This window comes from Zootoca vivipara, chromosome 8, assembly GCF_965207765.1.
Source record: "Zootoca vivipara chromosome 8, rZooViv2.hap1.1, whole genome shotgun sequence".
NCBI lineage: Eukaryota > Metazoa > Chordata > Lepidosauria > Squamata > Lacertidae > Zootoca > Zootoca vivipara.
In genome coordinates, this window is record NC_142591.1 from 73298285 (window position 1) to 73321486 (window position 23202).

Sequence of the window (23202 nt, forward strand, 5' to 3'; positions counted from 1 at the left end):
CGGAAACGTACTGGGAGCCAATGTAGATCTTTCAAGACCGGTGTTATGTGGTCTCGGCAGCCGCTCCCAGTCACCAGTCTAGCTGCCGCATTCCGGATTAGTTGTAGTTTCCGAGTCACCTTCAAAGGTATACAGGACCGAGGCTGTTTAGGGCTCGGATGAATACCTGTCAGCCTCTAGACGAGGCACACCTATGTCTGCAATGCCTGTGAGCTCACAAGCCTGCTTCTGCAGAGCGCTCTTCCTTGCTGGAACTTAAGAACATAAGGAAAACCTGTCGCCACGTCCATACACACAGCAAGGTCTGCAATCTGAAGCAGATCCTGCAAACCTAATTTCAGTATGGACAAGAAGACTTTCCCCCAGTTGAATTATGGGTGGAGTGATGGAATTCTGCTCTGTGCCGCTGCTGAACCTAGAATAGTATCTGATGAACATGAAACACATATATCCGCAAGGAGCTACAATGACAACTCCCAAATCTCCATTGTGTGTAATGTGCAAAGGGGCAGACCGAGCATCTTTATCCGGTCTCAGGTGCATACTTGAAGAAGCATCCATGTGGATATTAGGTAACCATTAGGCATCCAGCAAGCTGCATACACAAGATGCAAGAGGCGAGATGCAGATTCCCTCATCTGTAGCATCCCTGTCCTCTTTTGCATCTGGACAACCTAGTTCAGACTCCTGGCTGGCTGCTCTTCCCACATCTTTGGCTATTTCACCCCGCTTTCAAAGGCACAATTGGAACAGGAAGAGAATGAAACAGTAAGAGTTTACTGTGTTACTATATTTACATATCAATGGAGGCCAACACTTCATGCATCATTCTAGGCCAGGGGTGGGGGACCTTTGGCCTTCCTGATGTTGCTAAACTACAACTCCCATCAGCCTCAGCAAGCATGGCTAATACCCAAGGATGAAGGGAGCCGCATCAGGAGACTCAAAGGTTTCCCACACCTGATCGAGGCCATGAAAGCTATCAGACCACAATAAAACCACTAATCTTTACAGTGCCACCCATGTTCTTAGCTGATTTTTTTGCTGCAGCTCAGAGCAGACGTGTTGAAATCAGTGCATTTCAGTAACTTTAGTCTTGACCAGGCATCCCCAAACTGCGGCCCTCCAGATGTTTTGGCCTACAACTCCCATGATCCCTAGCTAACAGGACCAGTGGTTGGGGAAGATGGGAATTGTAGTCCAACACATCTGGAGGGCCGAAGTTTGGGGATGCCTAGTCTTGACTCAAGGGGTCTCCTCTTGAGTATGACTGAGCTGGGGGGGGGGTCACTCCAACAGCATTTCCCTACTCCGAAGTAAGCCCTCCCCGAGTTCAGTTGGTCTCACTCCCAAGCAAGGGTGCACAATGCTTTTTTAAAAGGGGCCTTAGCTCGAGAGCAGAGCCTCAGCTTTGCACGCGGAAAGTTCCGGCACCGGGCGCGTTCTCCGAGTCCGGGTTGGGCTGGGAGAGACCCGCGCCAGAAATCCTGTTGCCACTCAATGTAGCCAATGCAGAGCTAGACGGGACAATTGTCCTACTCAGTTTCTTATGCTCCTGAGCGTGTGCAAAGTGCAAAGTTCTATTTCCTTCCTTCTTTCCTAGCCTTCCCCCAAACACAAATCGGGCACCTTAAAACCCCTTAAAAGGGACTCGGTGCTTAGAGACGGTCAAGATTCCGCAAGCAGCCCAAGTCTGTGTCAGCCTGTACAGCGCCGAGCACACCCGTTGCCCTCATTACCGAGGCGTGTGGAAGAAGCGTGTGCGTGTGCATGCGCGCCCACGTGTGTGCGCGTTGCCTTGCTCAAGAAGACGGAGCTCCCTCCAGCTCGGTACCGGACGCGGGAAGGTGGGCGCCAAGGCCGCGTCGGCGATCGGCGAAAGGGGGCGGGCGATCGGCGGGGCGGCGCCCGGCGAGCACACCCTCCCGGCCCGCCACCTGCGCCTCCGCGCGTCCCTTCCTGGTCCCTCCTTCTTCCTTCCCTACCTGTCCGCGGCCACGTCAGGGGCTCCTGCTGCTGCGCCGCTTCTGCTGCCTCTCTCCCTCCCTCCCTCCCTCCTTCGCCCGATCGCTCGATCCCTGCTCTGGGATCCCCCCCACCTACCCCGCAGGAACCATGATCTCCTCCCGAGGGGGCGCCATGCCACCGCCCCCCAACGCCACCGCCTACTACCCGCCGCCGCGCATCACCCTGCCCTCCGGCTTGGAGATCCTGCGCACCTACTCGGGGGCCTTCATCTGCCTGGAGATCGTAAGTGGGGGAGCGCGGGTGGGAAGAGAGGGGATCGGGGCGGCGGCAGCAACAAGTGGGAGGCAGAAAGAGAGCCAAGCACTCCGGGATCTCTCTGCCATGATGATTGTGCAGGAGGGGATTTTATGCAGTTGTGTTGCTTCGCTGGACGCTAAAAAACACCAGTTGCAGTTTTTGGCATTGGTTGAAAAATATGTTTCCCATGCATGCTTTTTCTCTTCCTAGCAGCACTTCCCTAGCAGAAACGCACCAGGTGACATGTCTATCCCACACCTGCCCCCCTCCCCCTCTCAAACCAGGGCACATAGTTTGCTGGAATTCACCTGGTCTTGCCAAGATGGATCCCCCACCTTGAGTTCTTCCATGGAAGAAAGGTGGCATACAAGTGTGTGTGTGTGTGTGTGTGTGTGTGTAAATATATAAACTGACATCAGGTGTACCTGTTGGATTGCCACTTACCAAACACAGCTGTTAGTCATGAGATGCTCTAACCACTTCTTAGAATTGTGTTTATCTATTCCGTCGAAGTCCCTCCTAGCTGCAGCTTTTCGCATTTCCTCCTTGATTTGGATTTTGAAAATATTATAGTCTTCAACCTATGTTCTATGTTTACTTGGTCTTTGAAATGATAGCTGCATTAGGGCCAGTTATGGGTTTAAATCACGAGCCACAACCTCATTCCTAGAGCCCCCTTAATTGCTCACTTAATACTTATTTCTCTTTCCAACCCTACAAGTCTTACTTGGACCCATGCCATCTTAGTTAAAAGCTTCCTGTCTTGCCTTAAGCGGCGCTCATCTGTATAAACCCCACACTGTCTGAATAGCAGCAGCTTTCCAGGGTCTCAAGTAAAAGTCAGAGATCTTTTAATTAGGAGCCAAGACCTTAATCTCTGACATTATGGATGCATCCAAAGCTCTGCTTCTGAGCTATGGCCCTTCCCCACAAATCTCTCCCCCCCCCCACATCCAGCCTTCCCAAGGTGGCCAGATGCAAAAGAGACAGGGCACTCCATAGAAGAGGAAATTTCAGCAGGTGTTGCATCCCTCCACCGCAACTCTCTCATCCTGACCAGTTCATACACCCATTCCATTCAAGGTTAACTGGCTTGTTGTCAAAGCAGCCGCAGAATATGTGGTGACAGCCGGTCTTGGGTGTGGCTCATCGCAACTACAGATTGCAACCTCCTTGTACCGTGGATCTGCCCTCCCAAATGTGGTTGGACTTAGCCCTAGCCAGGATAGCTAGTGACCAAGGACGATGGAAATTGTGGTCCACAGGTTCTCCAGCCCTCTTCTGTGCTATCATAGGCACTGCGAAACCAGGTTTAGTTTCAGAGTTCCCCTGGCACGACTTGCAAGGGGCATGCAAAATGGCATGCAAAAATTCAAGAGCTGGCATTTCCTGCAGCAAAGAGAAAAAAAATATTCCTCCTATGCTGTTAAAATCCACAGGAGCCCAGCCAAAAAACAGGGTTGGCAACCTTGCCCCCCCTTATTCTCACCTGTGTGGATGTACCCAGCCTGCTACACCTTCCTCAGACACACCCACATTACAGGAACACCTCTCCCTACTATTCTCACCTGCTCTCATTATTTCTCGGGATCATGCATGTGCCTTCCTGCATGTGCATTTTTCCTCATGCGCTCAACTCCAGGATGCTTCCACTCCTTGTTACCCACATCCCTGGACCTGCTAAAGACAAGAGCTGCCCCCCCCCCGGAGTTTCACGGTAGCCCACGAAGGCGCTTCAAATCCAGAGTGTGATTCACAAAATGGACAGTCCATCATATACCATTTGCCTAACAAGCCAGACTGGAAATCAGTCACAGGCTTCCCTCTTTTAAAACCTACCATTTAATTGTAGGGTAGATTCATTGAATTCTCTCCCACCGCTGCACCTACACAAATAATTCAATCATGGTTTTCAATCTGTTCTCTCCCTCCGCTTTAAAATTCATGTTTCCTGAACAAGTTTGCATGCTAATTGTTTGCTGTAGCAATTAAAACACACGTACTGGTTCACAAGTAAATAAAGCACGTCTAGACTATACTGAGGGACGCGGGTAGCGCTGTGGGTTAAACCACAGAGCCTAGGGCTTGCTGATCAGAAGGTCGGCGGTTCGAATCCTTGTGATGGGGTGAGCTCCAGTTGCTCGGTCCCAGCTCCTGCCAACCTAGCGGTTCGAAAGCATGTCAAAGTAAAAAAGGTAAAGGTAAAGGGACCCCTGACCATTAGGTCCAGTCGTGACCGACTCTGGGGTTGCGCGCTCATCTCGCATTATTGGCCGAGGGAGCCGGCGTATAGCTTCCAGGTCATGTGGCCAGCATGACAAAGCCGCTTCTGGCAAACCAGAGCAGCACATGGAAACGCCGTTTACCTTCCCGCTGTAGCGGTTCCTATTTATCTACTTGCATTTTGATGTGCTTTCGAACTGCTAGGTTGGCAGGAGCTGGGACCAAGCAACGGGAGCTCACCCCGTCACAGGGATTCGAACCGCTCCAGCGGGAAGGTAAACAGCGTTTCCGTGTGCTGCTCTGGTTTGCCAGAAGTGGCTTTGTCATGCTGGCCACATGACCTGGAAGCTATACGCCGGCTCCCCCGGCCAATAACGCTGCAACCCCAAAATCGGTCACGACTGGACCTAATGGTCAGGGGTCCCTTTACCTTTAGACTATACTGAAGCGATCCATATGTTATTTGTGTGGACAGTTGTCTTTTGCACCCCAGAATTGTAGCTCCGTAGAGACAGGGAAGTGAAGAAGGGAGCAATTGTGAAATGAATGGACTTTTGTGTTGCTCTCTCTTGGTAGAGATGCAGGGATATGAAGCAAGATTGCCTGCTTGAAATCCAAAGCTGCAAATTCCTATGCAAATAACCTGGGTGTAAGCCCCATTGAATGCGCTGGGACCTACTCCCAAGTAAACATGCATAGGATTATCTTGTATGTGCCTAGAGTTTTCCAGAATAAGCAAGTGATTAAGAGCAGAACAGCGTTTCCCTCTTTGAGATCGAAAGTAAATTTCCTCCTTGTTTGCTTAGTAGGGTCATAAATATTTAGTGACTGGGAAGTGAACGCTTTGCAGAGCTCAAGTTAGACAGGATCATGCAGATAGGTGGCGGAGTTAGTGAATTATCCAAGCAAGATAATCGACAGTGTCTACTGCAGTGTAGGGAACCCTTGGCCCTCCAGGCAGTGCTGAACTACAACTCCCAACAGCTCTTGCAAGCATGGGCATCGACCAGGAATGATGGGAGTTGTCGTTCAGCAACAACCAGAGAGCCAAAGGTTCCCCCGCACCTGGTCATAGAGCTATGGAATTGAAATGGGTCTCGAAAACCATCTAGTCCACCCCCTGCTCAATACAAGAAAAACAGAGCTAGGGCACCCCTGACTTGATGGCTTGAAGACCTACAGTGAGTTACAGCCCACCAGCCTCCTAAGTAATTGCAAAGCTGCTCTTACCATTAAGAAGTTTATTATAAGGCCTAACAAACCCAGGACAGTTCTGATATACAGCAAGTTGAGGGCATGGGCAGAAGGAGCACCCAGTTGGGCTGAAATTAAACAGGGGTGGTTAGTACCTGAATGGGAGGCTGTCTGAGAACCCTGCGGATGCCTCCTTGAGCTCCCTGGAGGAATGCAATGGGTTTGCACTTCATTTCTGCCTGCAAAAGTGTTCTCGGTGGAAATGGTTCACCAAAATGCCCGCCACCCCCTTCAAAAGTACCTTCTTTGCAGTTGGTGGGTTTCCCCTTCCCTGCTGCTCCTTCAGCGCCGCTCTTGCTCTTTTCTCCAACCAACTCCACGTAGCCCGTGAGCGTGTCTCGGTTGCTGAGGCAGCCAAGGCAAGGCTCCCTGGCAGGATGCAGCGATTCCTCTCACAGCATGACAAGGATCATTGGTCCAGTTGCCTTGGCAACAGGGACATTTATTCTCATGCACACCCAGGCTGCACCCTTTCCTGCCTTCCCTGGAAGGAAATAAAAATCACAGAGGAAAGGTGTGCTTTTCAGGGTGTGCAGAATTGCTAGCAAAAAAACTGAGCCGTTCCATTTTGGCTTAGTCCTACAAAGCACTCCCTGTTTCCTCTTCCAAGCGTTCGCTTTGCCCTTCGGAAGGGCCTGAGAATGACCACCCTGCAGTCTGTGTCATTTGATCCCTGACTAGGAGACTACTGGATCCACCATAAACCAGAGGCTTAGTGGGGGGGGGAGGAGTGCCAGGGGCCCCATGGCTCTGGGCATGGATTTTTGAGGGGGGGGGCAATCTTAGGCTTAGGTATCCTGGGCCCAAATCCTTCTAGGCTCTGTCTTTCAACACAAAAGCCTTGAACCTAGTGCATAGCATGTGGGGACATCAGGGGACAATAACAATAAAGATCTGATCTATTCTATTCTATTCTATTCTATTCTATTCTATTCTATTCTATTCTAGTTTCCTATATTCAGAATGGAGTGGCAATGCTCCAGGAAGTGAGGGAAGCTCCACTTCTGGCAAACGGTGACTTTCTGAAGTCCGGGACGACACATATTTTGTAAATACAGTGTGATTATTGTGCACATACGTTTCGGTTTTAAGACCTCCTTTTGTTTGTGTTTTCAGCTGTTCGGAGCACTTGTCTGGATTTTAGTATCGGCTACCCATGTCCCTTTGCCGCTGCTGCAGGGTTGGGTGATGTTTGTGTCCGTGACGGCTTGCTTCACCTCCATCTCCTTCCTCTGTGTTTTCCTCTTCAGTTACAGAGAAAGAATCGCAATTGATTGGAACCGTTTGGTAAGCATTTAAAAGGCGGTACATTATTATTGTTATTAAATGGAAACCAGTTAATAGCAGTGTCTTTGGGGTTTGTAACATTCTCTGGAAAGTTGGACCCAATTAGCAGGTTCAGTTTCAGGTTTGTTAGCAGGTACAAAACAAGAAACACATTTTACTTATTTGATTTCAACCCCACCAAGGAATTGAAGGTGGTGACATACACGGTTCACCCCTCTCTACATTTTACGACATCCCTGTGGGGTAGGCTAGGATAAGAAGCAGAGAATGGCCCACGGCCACCAAGTAAGTTTTGAACCTTCTTCTCCCAGGTCCTGGGATCCCACAGGAGAGAGAGTGGTCTAAACCACTGAGCCTCTTGGGCTTGCCAATCAGAAGGTCGGTGGTTCGAATCTGCGTGACGGGGCTGAGCTCTCGTTGCTCTGTCCCAGCTCCTGCCAACCTAGCAGTTCAAAAGCACGCCAGTGCAAGTAGATAAATAGGTACTGCTGTGGCGGGAGGGTAAATGGCATTTCCGTGCACTCTGGCTTCCAGTTGTGCCAGAAGTGGTTTAGTCATGCTGGCCACATGACCTGGAAAGCTGTCTGTGGACAAATGCTGGCTCCCTTGGCCTGAAGCAAGATGAGCACTGCACCCCATGGTCACCTTTGACTGGACTTAACCGTCCAGGGGTCCTTTAACTACCTTTTAGTCCCCCTAGGGCTCTTAACATTTACAGCTCAATATTTTGTATGTTTTCACTCCCAAGTACAGTAATGGATGCATAGCATTGCAGCAGTAATGCATAAGAGCAGTCAGAATTTACTTAAAATGCCCCTCCAGTTAAAGCGAAGATGTATAGATATAGATGATGTTTTTATTTTGTATAAGTACCTCCCCAAGCCATGGATAATAAACTTCAATTTTTAAGAGAGGTATCCGTTCTTGTGTGAGAGGGAAGGTGGCATGCCTTTTTTAATGAAAACCCCTACTGCAGCATTGAAAAAAAGACTCTCCTCCCATCTTAGAACGCCTGATTTCTTCAACAAATGCGTAAATTAATGGTGAAACAATTTAGTTCATTATGATGCATGCAAATAGCTCCAAGGTGAAAATGTGACAACCACACTCTCCCATTAGCACTTTGTAAATCTCTGCTTCATTAGGAGGAAAAGTTGTACATCTTTCACGACTAATTAGCAGTTATGGGGGGCGGAACATTTTCCATTTCATGTATTCATCAGTAACGAATAGATGACAGTTGCAGATACAGTGCTAGGCAAGTCTTGGCCGTTTCAAAGCTTTTAGCTTTGTTTACTGAGTACAAGTAAAATAAACATGCTACGTTAGATCGCTTCCAGTAGCCAAACAACATGCGAAGGGCAACACACTGGCTACCTCTCTTCTAAGTATACACAAAAAGTATCAGGTGTAATAACAATTATTAAACAACAAACCAACAACGTCAGAACCGGCTATGAATATAAAGGACAATTTTTCTAGAATAAGTATACAGTGGTGCCTCGCTTAACGAATGCCCTGCTTAACGAAATTTCCGCTTAACGAAAGGATTTTTCGAGCGGAGGTTGCCTCGCTAGATGAATTCGTTTTATGAAAGATTCGTCTAGCGAATCGCGGTTTCCCATAGGAATGCATTGAAATTCAATTAATGCGTTCCTATAGGCAAAAAAAAAATTCAATGCATTCCTATGGGATTCGCTAGACAAATTTTTCGTTATAAGAAAAGACCCGTGGAACGAATTAAATTCGTCTAGCGAGGCACCACTGTATAAACTCAAACCTACTGGACAATGAGCAAACTCGTAAACATATAATGAACCAGTGTCTCTCTCATTGCTATACTGGTTATGTATGTGGTAAGTATGTGATTACACTCCTCTTTCTCCTTGGTCTGCACTTGCTGGATGTTGGGGTAGATCTCCAAGCTGAGCGGCGCCAGCAGGCTCTGGTTCACACTGATGGCCATGATGCCTCCCATGGACGAGCCTCGGAAGGCAGCGTATATAAAGAGATGAGCACCCACCCGCTTGAACCGTGCCGCCCTTTTGCAGTGCCTGAGCAGCCCGCCTTCCTGCCCGCTCACCTTCGCCCCGCTCTGCTTGGCAGCCTCCCGCAGAGGAAAACGAGAAAGGCAACATGATGAAGCAGAGGACAACAACCTCCACCTTGTCCTTCCGCAGCGCTTCCTCGGACCCCGCGCGCTCCTTCGGCAGCCGCTCCTACACGGCGGGCCCCGTCGGCGCCTGCCGAGTCAGCACGTCCTATGCCTCCTCCAGCTATGGGGGAAGCCGTATGTTTATGAGTATCTCCAGGCCTGGTTATGCTCATTGCACTTTCATTTGCTCATTGTCCAGTAGGTTTATGAGTTTATATACTTATTCTAGTAAAAATTGTCCTTTATATTCATAGCCAGTCCTGCCTCTCTTCTAAGGCATCAGGGGGAGGAAATACCCTTTCAAAATGAAAATTTTACAGTGTGAATTACCATATTCCAATTCAAAATTTCCTGCAAACTGCACATCACCGCTGATTCACAAGTGCGAGTTCATCGCTTATCACATCATGGCTCTTTGCTGAATGTGTGAACTCTCTCAACTGGGAAAAGTGCATTTGAGATGACACTGAGTGATTCTGTGATGATTCATTCATACTTATGCAAGTCATAACTCGATGTTGCCATAAGGGAGTAATGAACGTGCATGCTGTTGGCTGGCTAGTGGGTGTCCAGGAAGACTTAAAGCAGCTGTCCTGGGTCCTCAAACATTGTTGGGTTACAAGCCTATCATCCCTGACCAATGCCTATACTGGCTGGGGATGCTGGGAGTTGTGGTCCAAAAACATCTGGGCACCCAGTCTTGGGGAAGGCTATTTTGCTAAGACTGTGAGCATGATTGCTTGGGACGCTAATTTTCTGGAACGAGGGTGGACAGAAATTAGCTGCTGGTGCAGTTTTATGTCATCTGATCAAGTCCACAAGAAATGTTTTGCACTCAGTTTTGCTCTTAAGGAAGTCAAACCCTCCTGAACAAGGGTAGCCAGTGTGTTATTCTCCAGATGTTGCATCCGTAATGCCCTCCATCCCTGACCACGAGCTGGGAGATGATGAGAGCTGGAGTCAAGTAACATGGAGCTTTTCAAGCAGAGGTTGGATGGTCATCTGTTATGGATGCTTTAGCTGAGATTCCTCCATTGCAGGGAGTTGGACTAAATCAGTGATGGCCAAACTTGGCCCTCCAGCTGTTTTGGGACTACAATTCCCATCAACCCTGACCACTGGTCCTGTTGGCTAGGGATGATGGGAGTTGTAGTCCCAAAACAGCTGGAGGGCCAAGTTTGGCCACCACTGGACTAAATGATCCTTGGAGTGCCTTCAAACTCAACAATTCTACGGTTCTACGATCTGGAGGACACATAGTGTTGTTCTTGAAGTATTGTGGACACGGGATTGTCTACAATGCTGCTCCTGCTCAGAGCAGACCCAGGCAAGTTACTGAAAGTGACTACTTCAAGGTCATTCATTCCCGTGAGTCTACTCAGAGTAGGACTAATCTTGGTGACAACCCAGAAACTCTGTGGAGGCTGTGCAAGCTAGCAGAGGAGAGCAACTTTCAAGACCACACTATGCTACAGGGCCACAAGAGAGATTGTAAACCTTTCAGACCCAAATCGAAGCACTTAGAAATCCTATCACTCCCGTGGGTGAACAATTCCATTAGTTTCAATGGAAGCAAATTTCAGCTGGGGATAGGCTTGTCAACGCCCACTCAATGTTTACGCCATGCCTGCAGAGATGGAACCATCGTGGTTTATTTGGGTGTTCCTTCGGTGTTGTTGCGGCATTATAATCATCTCTTTGTCTGTTGTGTGTGCGCAGAGTGGGAGCACTCAGAAAGCACTTTTGATCTGGAAAGCCACAAACGCCTCCATGTATGTTTGCGTTCATCCTTTCCTTGCTTGCACAGCAAACAAGAAAGGCCCATGGCTCTGTTGCAGAGCTCAGGCTTTGCCTGCACAACACCCCTCAGTCTGCAGTGCCATGGAGAATTGTTTGCTCGTTTGACCTCTGTTTTACACCAGGCGCTTAATTTGTGTCAGCTAATGCAGGTCCAGGCCTGCCTGCCTGCTGTTGTATGTCCCACACCAGGGAACCATTCCTAATTCATGTCAGGCCTTTGCATCCATTTTGCACCCCAAGGATTTCATTGTGGCATCTTCAGCATAGAGTCAGCCATACTGCCTTTGTTGTTGTTGTTTAGTCTTTTAGCCGTGTCCAACTCTTTGTGACCCCATGGACCATAGCACACCAGGCACTCCTGTCTTGCACTGCCTCCCGCAGTTTGGTCAAACTCATGTTGGTAGCTTCGAGAACACTGTCCAACCATCTCGTCCTCTGTCGTCCCCTTCTCCTAGTGCCCTCAATCTTTCCCAACATCAGGGTCTTTTCCAGGGAGTCTTCTTTTCTCATGAGGTGGCCAAAGTATTGGAGCCTCAGCTTCAGGATCTGTCCTTCCTGTGAGCACTCAGGGCTGATTTCCTTCAGAATGGATAGGTTTGATCTTCTTGCGGTCCATGGGACTCTCAAGAGTCTCCTCCACACCATAATTCAAAGAGTGGCATAGGGAAGCCGGGTTTGAGAGAGAGGTGGGCAATATGCTCATGGTAGCTTTTGCTGCTTGCTGCAGCTAGTGGGTGTGATCCAGAGGTGGCGAGGGCATCAAGAGAAAGGAGCAGTGGGCCTTCACAGGTGGACTTGCTGGCACAGCTGCCATTTTAATTGTCCCACAATGCAACACCCTTTTGGAATGGGTGGGTCCTCATTTTGTCAGTTCTGTTCAAGTGGTTTTGTCTGTGTCAAAATAATGGTGTGGGTTATTGAATTTGCACCCCCAATTATTATTTTTTAAAAAACCAAAAACATGCCTTTCCCTCTGGCAAAGGTTTCCGTCCTTTTGCTTCTACTAGTGACAGAGAACTTTATTGTACTGGTTGCCAAGGGGCAGAGGAAGTTGCAGGCGGGTAGAGGAAATGAGATCATCTACCTTCTGAAAACACCCACAAAGACCCGCGCACACTGGGCTACTCATACGGGATGTATGTGGTCCCTTCATCGGCCAGAAGTTTGAGCAAAGGAGTTGCCCAGTGGACATCTGAAGGCCTAGGACATGAATGGTGTTCACTACAAACTGCTTATTGTGCCGCTCGTTTCCTCAAAGGGTCCTGGTTCCCTTGTGTGTTCCTAAGACAGGACAGGAACAGTAATTGGATTTCTGTGAATCGCCTTGTGGCTTCATCTTGCCACACTCCAAGAGAATGCCCTTTTATATGATGGACGGATGGGTGCCTGTGTGAGAAGGGAAGGCCTTGTATTCAAAGAGGTCCTGGATATTGCAGCGGTTCTCTGTGAGATCTCACACAGAGGCACATTATGTACATATTTACACACACACACACACACACACACACACACACACACACAGCTTGCGTTTCCACTCACTGGAACCACAATTCTTGCCACACTCTCCTTTCCAACTACCGGTACCTCAAATGCAGTACACATTACTTTTTCTCTGTAGGGTTGAACAGCAGCTGTTCACTCATATGAGAGGAACTAAATAAGCAAACTTGGGGAGTTTGCTAAATGTTAGGAGGAAATTTGCCAGCCTACACCATCCCTGATGTTTTCTCTGGTGGGGGAAAAATATGTGGGATACATCTGGCATTTCCCGACATATTGTTTGGTAGCTGCTGCAGGAGTGAGCAATTACCAAAACCCTAAGCACAGCGACATCCCATTTTTCCTTTTGCAAAAGGTTGTCAAAGGAACATTAGCTGACAGCAGTCAACATCCCCTGTAACACAGGGTTAGGCCCTGAGTTCATTCCTGTTTTATTTCTACCATATAAAATCAAGGTTGGGAAACTTTGGGTCTGTGGGCCGAAAGTGGCCCTCTAGGCCCTTAGAATTCTCCCCAGGCCACAGCCCTCACTGGACCCCCAAGTGTATTTGCTTGGCTGAGTTGTGTCCTTGAACTCTGATAACATACCCTCCAAGATTCTTCTGATGAAAATCAGGAAATGGGTCTTTTCGGTGCTGGGCTCCCATGTGAGTCAGCTGGCTTACAGGTGAAACTCGGAAAATTAGAATATCGTCCAAAAGTGCATTTATTTCAGTAATGCAACTTATTAATTTTTATTTTTATTTCTACAAATGCTTTCTTTTGGAAATTCCACAATAATAAAACAAATAGTTACAATAATACAATAATAAACATCGCTATTACATTTCATTAATTACATTCCATTTATAATTGACCCACCTAACGACAAATAATTACATTTACAACAAATAAAGGCTTGACATATCTTGCTTTACATGCCATGCATCTATCTCATATATTGGTTTCACCTTTTAAGTTGCATTACTGTAATGAATGCACTTTTTGACGATATTCTAATTTTCCGAGTTTCGCCTGTATGCGAGAGTGCAGCTCTGAAAGATCTTCCCGAACTCAGCGGCGGCAATGCTGGAGAGGGAGAAATTGGGACATTCTGCAATCCAGTCAGAAGCCAGGATGGCTTCTGTAATTTCAGTATGTTCCAGGGAAATCAGGACGGCTGAGGGGTTTGTAGGAATTAGCCTACTGCAGAAAGGAGAATCCATGTGTGGTGCCCTGCCAGCTTCAAAAGAGAAAGGCTGTGTGGAGTAGTGGTTAGAGTGTCTGACTAGGACCTGGCAGGCTCAAGTCCTGAAGCTCACTGGGTGACCTTGGGCCAGTCCTCATCTTTCAGCCTTTCAGTGTTTGTGAGGATAAAATTGAGAGGATAAAATTGAAAATCAATGGACGTGCCTCTGCCTTGAGCTCTGTGGAGCAGAGGTGGGGTATAGATTTAATAACAAATATTAATCCTGCTTTTATTTATTTTATCGTTCCGCTCAAACTGACTCTTTATTTTATTTTTGTTCCTTTTCAGGATTTCATTTACCACGCAGGTGTCTTTGTCTGCTATTTTGGGACCTTTCTGCTGCAAGCGGCAACCACCTCTTTGCATGCTCACCCGGTGAAGTACACCGTCAATTTCGACAGCGTCCAGAACACCACTACCACTACCTATGAGAAGCTTCTAAGTGAACACGAATACAACTTGAGCATCGCAGCTGCCGTAAGTATTACAATGGCACCTCCTTAAAAGGGGAGAGGGGAGAAGTATCTCCCTCCTCTTCTCTCTCCTTCGGACCTGTCTTCCTCTCCTGACCACGAGAGGGCTCTGATGGGATACTCTGCAATGCCTTGTGGTGGCTTTGGGTTTGCCCAGGCTTCCTTTTGTGTTGTGTCCCTAGACAGTGGTCCACGCTTAAAAGCTCCGTGTCCGAGCAGTTATTTCTTTGTCCTGGAGCTTTCCCCGGGGAGGCCCACATTTAATCTTTTTCAGGCTGGAGTACCCTACCCAAGCTTTGCCCATGTTAAGTAGAGAGTCTTCAAGGGAAAGCGCTCTTGGGCATCAAGGAGTTTGAGGTGCTTGGTGTGCAAGGGGCAACTTTCTCAAGGGAGAACGACTTACGGGTTGGTGACTCTGGTGGTTTGCAGGTGGGGGGGGGAGGCTGCCAGGGCGATTTCCCAGATGCAATTTTTTGGGGGGGGGGGCTGCTCATGGCGCTGTCCTCGAGCCAGCCCTGTGCTGTCTTGCAAGGCTGGGATCTGATCCCCGCAAGGCAGGGCTGGCTCAGGGAGGGCAGAGCAGAAGAGACGCAACAGCCTTGTGCCCTTCAATCCCAGCTCCTTGGGGGCAAGGCTACACACAAAGGGCACATGGCATTCTTTTCAGGCCGCCCTCTCCGAGCCGCTTCCCAAAGCCTCAGAAAGTGGCACAGGCCTGGTGTCGCTCTGGCAGCGAGGGCTGGGATGGCATGCAGCGGGCTCCTTCTGTGCTTCAGGCACAGTTAAAGCACGCTCCGCCGCTGGTGGCTTGAGGGCCTCGGGTTGGAGGGGTTCTTGTCAGGCAGGCTGCAGCTCAGACTTGGAGTCCAGGCCTAAACCTGGGTTCAACCCCTCCATGGCTTCCACTGCTGGTTTCCCCTGATGTAGCCGGTTCTTGCTCCTCTGTCAGAATCTTAGTTGCTGTATACGTAGGCATGTCCTGTCCAACAGGTAGATTGCAAGCTACTTGTAGATCACGGGGGTGTCCCAGGTAGATCGGCATCTCCAGGTTGATTTCCCCTCCCCCAAACAATGCTCACCAACTTTAGCTTCCTAAAAAGAAGCTCAACGACCTTGGCTTCTCAAAAAGAAGCTCAACAGCTCTGGTCCACCCTCCAATGACAATGGGTAGATCATGGGTAGATCATTGTCACATTTTTTTTTAATACTGTGAGTACATTGCAGTCTCTTGGAAGTTGGTCGTCCCTGCTGCAATGTGTCAGGATTATGACACTTCCTTGTTTGGGAAGAAGTCTTGACTAGTGATGGCCAGGCCTTTTTTTTGGCAGGTGTGAGAAATGACACAGAAGTCCTATGGATGAGAGGGAGGGAGGGAAAGAGAAAGAGAGAGAACACCACACCCTAGTGGTTTTGCCTGTGGTTTACGAAGCTGCAAAACAGGTAACAGAGCAAGAGTGGGTAGGAAATCCATAATGTACAGCTGAATTCATGCTGACCTGACCCCATGGGTCAACCTACCGCAAGGCCATCTTAAGTATATTTGGCGCCCTGGCGCCGTGGTGCGACGGATCCCTCCAGCGCCCCCGCCCCGCCCCGTTTCCCAGTGCGGCGGGCGGCCGGATCTGCGCGGTCGAGCGGGTGGGCCAGCGGGCCAAGCATACAGCGCGGCTGCCGGGGCCGCAGCTCCGCGGCGGGTGGGCGGGCGCAGCTGTGCAGCGCCCCCCTGGCGCCCTGCGCCACCCAGCCTGACCATAGGGGCGGCCCTGACCTACCGCTCTTCACTACTGCTGCCTGTGCCACTTTTGCAGTGCTTAAATTGGGGGCAGGGCAGGAAGAGGAGCTGTGCCCCCGTCCGAGTTGCGACTGACCCTCTTAGCTACATAGGAAGCTGCCTTGTTTCGGCTCAGACTCTTTGCCCATCAAGCCCAGTGCAGCTTCCTCGGATAGGCAGCAGCCCTCCAGCATCCATCCCACCGCTTCCTATAACACGATCCCTTAAACTGGAAGTGCCAGCTATTAAACCTGTGACTTTCCCTGCAGAAAATATGTGCTCTTCCACTGAGCCCACCCTCTTTCCCCTGAGAGGCTGTGGGAAGGACTGGAGTATTTCTCTAATGTCCAGCCAGCCTTCTTGGGCCCTTCCCCATTCAAGCATGGCACATGGGCCCTTTCTGGTGATGTCTGCCCATCCAAACACTGACACATGACCATCCATGGTTCTCCTCCTGTTCCTTGTCTGTTTCTTCAAAGGGTCCTCTTGAGCTTTCTCCCTCCCATTATGGTTTCTATAGGACTCAGTCCTCAATCCACCCCCAAAGTCGATGTGCTTCCTTTGAGGACACACAGTGCAAATTAGTAATCATTTCTCCTTTCCAGGAAACCCTGGAAGCTATAAGTCAGGGGCAGCCAACATGGCGTCCTCCAGATTCTGTTGGACTACAACTCCCATCATCCCTGGCCATTGGGACTTGGGAGTCCCACAACGTCTGAAATGTGCTGTGTGGAATACTACTGCTGCAACGTTTTTGAGAATGACATACTGTTGTTGTTGTTGTTGATGTTGTTTAGTCGTTTAGTCGTGTCCGACTCTTCATGACCCCATGGACCATAGCACGCCAGGCACCCCTGTCTTGCACTGCCTCCCGCAGTTTGGTCAAACTCATGTTCGTAGCTTCGAGAACAATGTCCAACCATCTCATCCTCTGCTGTCCCCTTCTCCTAGTGCCCTCAATCTTTCCCAACATCAGGGTCTTTTCCAAGGATTCTTCTCTTCTCATGAGGTGGCCAAAGTATTGGAGCCTCAGCTTCTCGATCTGTCCTTCCAGTGAGCACTCAGGGCTGATTTCCTTCAGAATGGAGAGGTTTGATCTTCTTGCAATCCATGGGACTCTCAAGAGTCTCCTCCAGCACCATAATTCAAAAGCATCAATTCTTCGGCGATCAGCCTTCTTTACATAGCTGCCAAGTTATCCCTTTTTTAAAGGGATTTTCCCTTATGCTGAATAGGCTTCCTCGCGAGAAAAGGGAAAACTTGGCAGCTATGCTTCTTTATGGTCCAGCTTTCACTTCCATACATCACTACTGGGAAAACCATAATTTTAACTGTACGGACCTTTGTAGGCAAGGTGATGTCTCTGCTTTTTAAGATGCTGTCTAGGTTCACCAGACTACAACACCCAAGATTCTTTGGAGGGATCCATGACTAGTTTAACCTGTCCAAAATGTATAGTAAGGCTAAATCCTCAATGTCTGCTTGGACACCCACTTGAGTCACTGCCCTGGTTCCTTGTGACCTAAAAGGTGTGAATATCATGTGCAATCAGGGATTGGTTATCTTTTTATAAGAACAAAACCTGGTTTGCATTGCTAAGCATGCTTACGTAAGGATACACATTTGAACTTGGTGGGGCTAGTGCTCAGATAGATCTGTTTTATTACCAAGGCGTTAGGGAGACATCAAAGCCATTAAGCAATCTATGGAGCAGAGTCCCAACGTAAGAAAGAAACCTGGATTACGTTTTCCCTTTAACCCTGGAGAGGTTTCAGGTTGAGAATTAATGCCAAAACTTATATAACCAACGTTGATGTCATCCACATTATTTTAGGGTGACTCACCTCAACGGTTTTGATGAACAGGTAGATCAAAGAACATGTTATGCAGGGAATCTTCCAGCAATATTTATTCCTCCCCCCGCCCCCACTTTTCCTTTATGAAACCTAAGGGATACTTTACTATCCCACCGACCCAACAGGCGCAGTTTTGCAGGTCTTTTAAAATCTGTTGCTCTTCCTATTATTTCCTTTTAAGGTGATGATGTTTTAAGTGAGGGGAAATTGGGGGGCGGGGCGGGGAGAGAGCAGGCCTCATGCCTAAAGCTTGGAGAAAGAGTTGGGCAAGGCGCTGTGGTCAATGTTGGGGTCCCAGGGCACATCATCACCCCCGATCCTTAATCTAAATATATAGAAATTTTCACGATGCGTGCGCAGGGGCCAATGTATGGAGATACAGGGGGGAGGGGACAACAGAGGGCTCAGACAAAAGTAAATACTGGGAAATGGAACCCAGAAACTGACAGCTCCTTCTCCAAGGATGGGGCCAATGTAGGAAGATACATGGGGTAGGGGCCAACACTCCCCAGGAACAACAGAGGGTTCAGACAAAAATGCATGCTGGGAAATAGAACCCAGAACCTAACAGTTCCTTTTCGAGGGTGGGGCCCAAGGTATGGAGATACAGGGGGGAGGGGCCAACCCTCCCCAGGGACAACAGAGGGAAGGGTATCCTACGGAAACACAGGGATGAGCCGGGGTGGAGGGAGGAGGGGCAGGATATGTCATGGATCGTGACAGGGGGGGTCACAGGAAAGAACCACAGCAACGCGTGGTCGGGTCAGCTAGTGCTGTTATGTATTCGTTTATAGGGAGAACCCAGACTTGCTCTGCAGGCCAAAAAAGCCACAGTGAGTGGTGCTGAACAGTACTTCTGCAGCCACTCCACTTTCTGTTTAAAACCTCTTTTTCTCCAGGGAGAACGTGGTTCACCCCACTCCCCCCCCCCCGCTCTTTAGTTAATCCCTGCAACAACCCTGCGAGGTAGGTTAAGAGGTTGTGACTGAATCCAAGGTCACCCAGTGAGCTTCATGACCGGATTGGTGATTTGAACCCTGATCTCTCAGGTCCTAGTCTGACACTCTAATGCAGGCTTCCTCAAACTCAGCCCTCCAGATGTTTTGAGACTACAATTCCCATCATCCCTGACCACTGGTCCTGCTAGCTAGGGATCATGGGAGTTGTAGGCCAAAAACATCTGGAGGGCTGAGTTTGAGGAAGCTTGCTCTAATGACTACACCACACTGGCTTCCTAGAGAACTTATGCTATGGGGCAGCTGTATAAATTAAGTAGGCAACTAAATACTGTACGGGGAAAGGGAAAAGTCAGTTAGAGAAGGATCTGAAATATTTTCCTTGAAGCTTGAATTTGTTTTATTTTGGATTGTATTATCTGATGTTTTAATGTGTTGTAAACTGTTTTGAGATTTCCCCCCTTTAAAATATAAAGTGGTATAGAAATGAAAATAATAATAATAATAATAATAATAATAATAATAATAATAACAGTCGTACCTTGGAAGTCAAGCAGAATCCGTTCCGGAAGTCCGTTTGACTTCCAAAACATTCGGAAACCAAAGCACGGCTTCTGGCTGGCTGCAGGAAGCTCCTGCAGCCAATCGGAAGCCACGGAAGCCGCTTCGGACGTTCGGCTTCCAAAAATAGTTTGAAAACCGCAACACTCACTTCCGGGTTTCGATCGTTTGGGAGCCGATTTGTTTGAGAGCCAAGGCGTTTGAGATCCAATGCGCAACTGTAATTATAATTATAATCTCACTGCAAAAAAGGTGCCTAGGCATTCCATTGTGGCAAAGATAACCTTGATTTAAGGTGCCATGTGGTGATTAGCTTATATATCTTGAGTTTCTGATTGGAAGGGAAGAGGGATTTGAAATCTAGTGGAACAGCCAATTTTCTATAGGAAAACTCACCTGGCACTTTCTTTCCTCCCTCTGCAGATCTTTGCCTTTGCAACAACTGTGTGTTATGGGTTCAGCACAACCCTGGCTCTACGGAGATGGAAACTATAGCACTAGAAGCTGACAAGGCAGCTCAAAGGCATCCCGTCTCGTTTGCGTACCTGTTCAGATGATCAAATGATGTACTACTTGTGGAGTTGCAAAGGATGCTGGGAACACATTTATATTTTTCTAAAATGTTGGCACACACAAACATACACAAGAAGTCTATGTCATAATTATATATGTGTGTATATAATATATATAATATATTTGGACAAGGGTGGGGAAAAACTCGCTTGTTTATTTCTCCAGTTTTCAGTTGCTTATGTTAACTGATTTACCGGGAGCATTATCCTCTGCTACAGATAGTATTATAAAGTTGAGTGATGGAATAGGGTTATCCTCGGCAGACAACTGCGTACTTTTTTTTGTTTGGTGCTAAACATCTGCTTGCAAGAGAAACAAACATCTCTGCAGATGGGCTGTGTCTCTTGCGCACACATGCAAACACAGGGAGGCAGCTATGAAACGATAACCCACCAAGCTTCCGCCTGAAAGCTAACTGTGTTCGCAGGCCTGCCAACATCAGCAGCTAAGCACAACCTCCATTTATTTCAGTGCGGCATCCTTTGGCAACCTGGCGCCCTCCTGATGTTGTTTTGGTCCAACTCCTATCAGTTGTCATTCCACAACATCTGTAGGTTGGCAAGAGGTGGCGCTGTGGGTTAAACCACAGAGCCCTAGGCTTGCTGATCAGAAGGTCGGCGGTTCGAATCCCTGCAACGGGGTGAGCTCCCGTTGCTCGGTCCCAGCTCCTGCCCACCTAGCAGTTCGAAAGCACATCAAAGTGCAAGTAGATAAATAGGGACCGCTCCAGCGGGAAGGTAAACGGCGTTTCCGTGTGCTGCTCTGGTTCGCCAGAAGCAGCTTTGTCATGCTGGCCACATGCTGTCTGCAGACAAACGCCGGCTCCCTCGGCCTATAGAGCGAGATGAGCGCCGCAACCCCAGAGTCGGACACAACTGGACCTGATGGTCAGGGGCCCCTTTACCTTTACCTTAGGGTTACCAACTCCCTGGGTTTGGCCCTGAGTTGGGTTTTGCAGTCAATTCTCGAGGCCATTGAGTAGTGTCAAATTGCTGCCTTTGAATCTTGAGGTCTAGGGGGGTTGAAGTAGTATTCCTTTAAAACAATATAAAAATAGCTCACCATTCTGAAAGAGAAAAGGTGTAAACTTTTTTTTTTATCAATGTTTCCCCAGATTTCCAGTTTCTCCAGTGGAAAAACCAGGGAGGAAATTTACCCAACCCCATATTAATTTCCCCCCATTTCCCCTGATCTTCGCATCTGTAAGTTCCACCCCTCTGAGCCACTTCTAGCTCTTTTTTTAAGAATTGGCAGCTCCATTCCGAGGTGTTGGGATTCCAGAAATCTGTCAACCCCATGTGGGATTTCCATGGAAGTCTCTTGCAATCATTTAACAATTTCTCAGGAGCGATGTTAGGTGGATTCTCCTAATGCAGGCACCCCCAAACTACGACCCTCCAGATGTTTTGGCCTACAACTCCCATGATCCCTAGCTAAGAGGACCAGTGGTCAGGGATGATGGGAATTGTAGTCCAAAACATCTGGAGGGCCAAAGTTTGGGAATGCCTGTGACCTAATGCTCTTGAACTGATGTCTATACAGGCAGGGTAGTGGAGTTCTAAACCAGTGAATGTAATATTTTTCAGGAAGTTGATTTCCTTTTTTTTTTTTACTTTAAAAAGAAAGTAATTTATGGAAAGGTGGGTGGGTGGGGGAGTCTTTTAATATTCATTCAGTCCTTATATAAGGATCTAGCTTTAGTTTTTAAACTGTACTTTTCACCTGTGATCTTCAAAGCATTTTTCTTGCCCAAGAGTAAACAGCATACTAAAAGCTTTAACATTAGCAGAGAATGGAAAGGCAAGCCAGGAATATTAATTGGTTGGATCTGAAACCATGACAGCTAGCTAATTCAATAACCACATAGCTCTCAAAAGTCAGGCTCTTTCTATCTAGTATTTGTTGGGCTGATAATATACATATTTTTTACAGCTCTGAATTTAAATTGTATATCAAAATTCCTTTTTGAAACTACTTGTGTTTCTTCAAGGGAAATAGTTATATTCAGTTTTAAAATGCATACCTATATTGATTAGCACTGTAGTTCATATGATCCACTCAGAAAACAAGTATATTGCTTCAACTCTGTGTGGGGTGTATAAACTTGGATTTTATTTCTAACTTCTCCTGGTCTTGCATGTCTTACTGCAACAATATGGAGTTCCTTGCCAACTTTTGCAGGCAAGATCTGGAAAGTGCCAATGTCTAAACTCATATTATTTAATTTATATTGCAGACTCCTGCACTTATCAGAAACGGCTTTAGATTTTGAAAGCCAATAGCATCTTGGATGTTTTAGCAACATGTATGTATATTGCAGAGCACCTCTAAAGCATTGTTCTCAGTGTGGGGGAAAATGTGTATTTGTGATTAACTGTTGTGCAGATTTCTCCCTTGAATATAAATGTTTGCACTATTTCACCTGGATGGGCAAGTTCTTAACCCATTTATGCTTTCTGTAAGTGTGGCATTTACGCTTTCTTCTAACGAAAGTTTCTTAAAGATCATGTAAATGGAACTGAGCCCAGGTCTCCAGCTTGACTTCTTTGTATCGTCTCATTTTCTTGCGCTCCGAGACCCCCACAAACCAAAGGAAGGCATCGCCACTGGCTGAAACCAATCTTGAAATCGGAAAACGCAGCCTACCCAGACAATTGGTAGAAGATTAGGAGCTCTGTATAGGAGACTGGCTGGATCCAGGCCAGGTATGGCAAACTAGGTAGAAATTGGGTTTGGAGTGCAATTTCGAGAGGAAGTGGACAAATCCTAATGACTGGAGCCGTGACCTAAGCAATAAACAGCTGATCTACTGGCTTCACAAGTCAAGGGAAGGGCTGTAGCTCAGTGCTAGAGCATCTGCTTTGCATGCAGACGGTCCCAGGTTCAATCCCCGATATCTCCATGTATGGCTGGGAGAGACCACCAACTGAAATCTTGGAAGAGCTACTGCCAGTTAGTGTAGAAAATACTGAGTTAGATGTACCACTGCTCTGACTCAGGGGACGCGGGTGGCGCTGTGGTCTAAACCACTGAGCCTCTTGGGCTTGCTGATCGGAAGGTTGGCGGTTCGAATCCCCACGACAGAGTGAGCTCTGCAAGTAGATAAATAGGTCCTGCTGTGGCAGAAAGGTAAATGGTGTTTCCGTGCGTTCTGGCACTCATCACGGTCTTCTGTGCGCCAGTAGGGGTTTAGTCATGCTGGCCACATGACCCGGAAAACTGTCTGTGGACAAACACCGGCTCCCTCGGCCTGAAAGCGAGATGAGCACTGCAACCCCATAGTTGCCTTTGACTGGACTT

The 23202-nt window shown here is 48.0% G+C and overlaps 1 protein-coding gene and 1 long non-coding RNA gene across 4 annotated transcripts in view; one reads left to right on the top strand and one right to left on the bottom strand.

Moving 5' to 3' along the window:
* LOC132592535 (uncharacterized) overlaps window positions 1-6138 on the bottom strand; it is a 37731-nt gene extending 31593 nt beyond the window's left edge. Inside the window, exon 1 of one of the 3 annotated variants that reach the window (XR_015951590.1) lies at window positions 5984-6138. This is a non-coding gene — a long non-coding RNA (uncharacterized LOC132592535). The remainder of the gene's footprint in view (window positions 1-5983) is intronic. The other 2 variants (XR_009557987.2, XR_015951589.1) reach the window with 2 other exon arrangements.
* On the top strand, window positions 1701-22424 carry MAL2 (mal, T cell differentiation protein 2). Its single transcript, XM_035126101.3, has 4 exons — window positions 1701-2250; window positions 6859-7029; window positions 14001-14189; window positions 19753-22424. Exons 1-4 carry the CDS (start codon window positions 1771-1773, stop codon window positions 19822-19824), a joined length of 912 nt encoding a protein of 303 aa, XP_034981992.2. The 5' UTR covers window positions 1701-1770; the 3' UTR covers window positions 19825-22424.
* The last annotated feature ends 778 nt before the right edge of the window (window positions 22425-23202 follow it).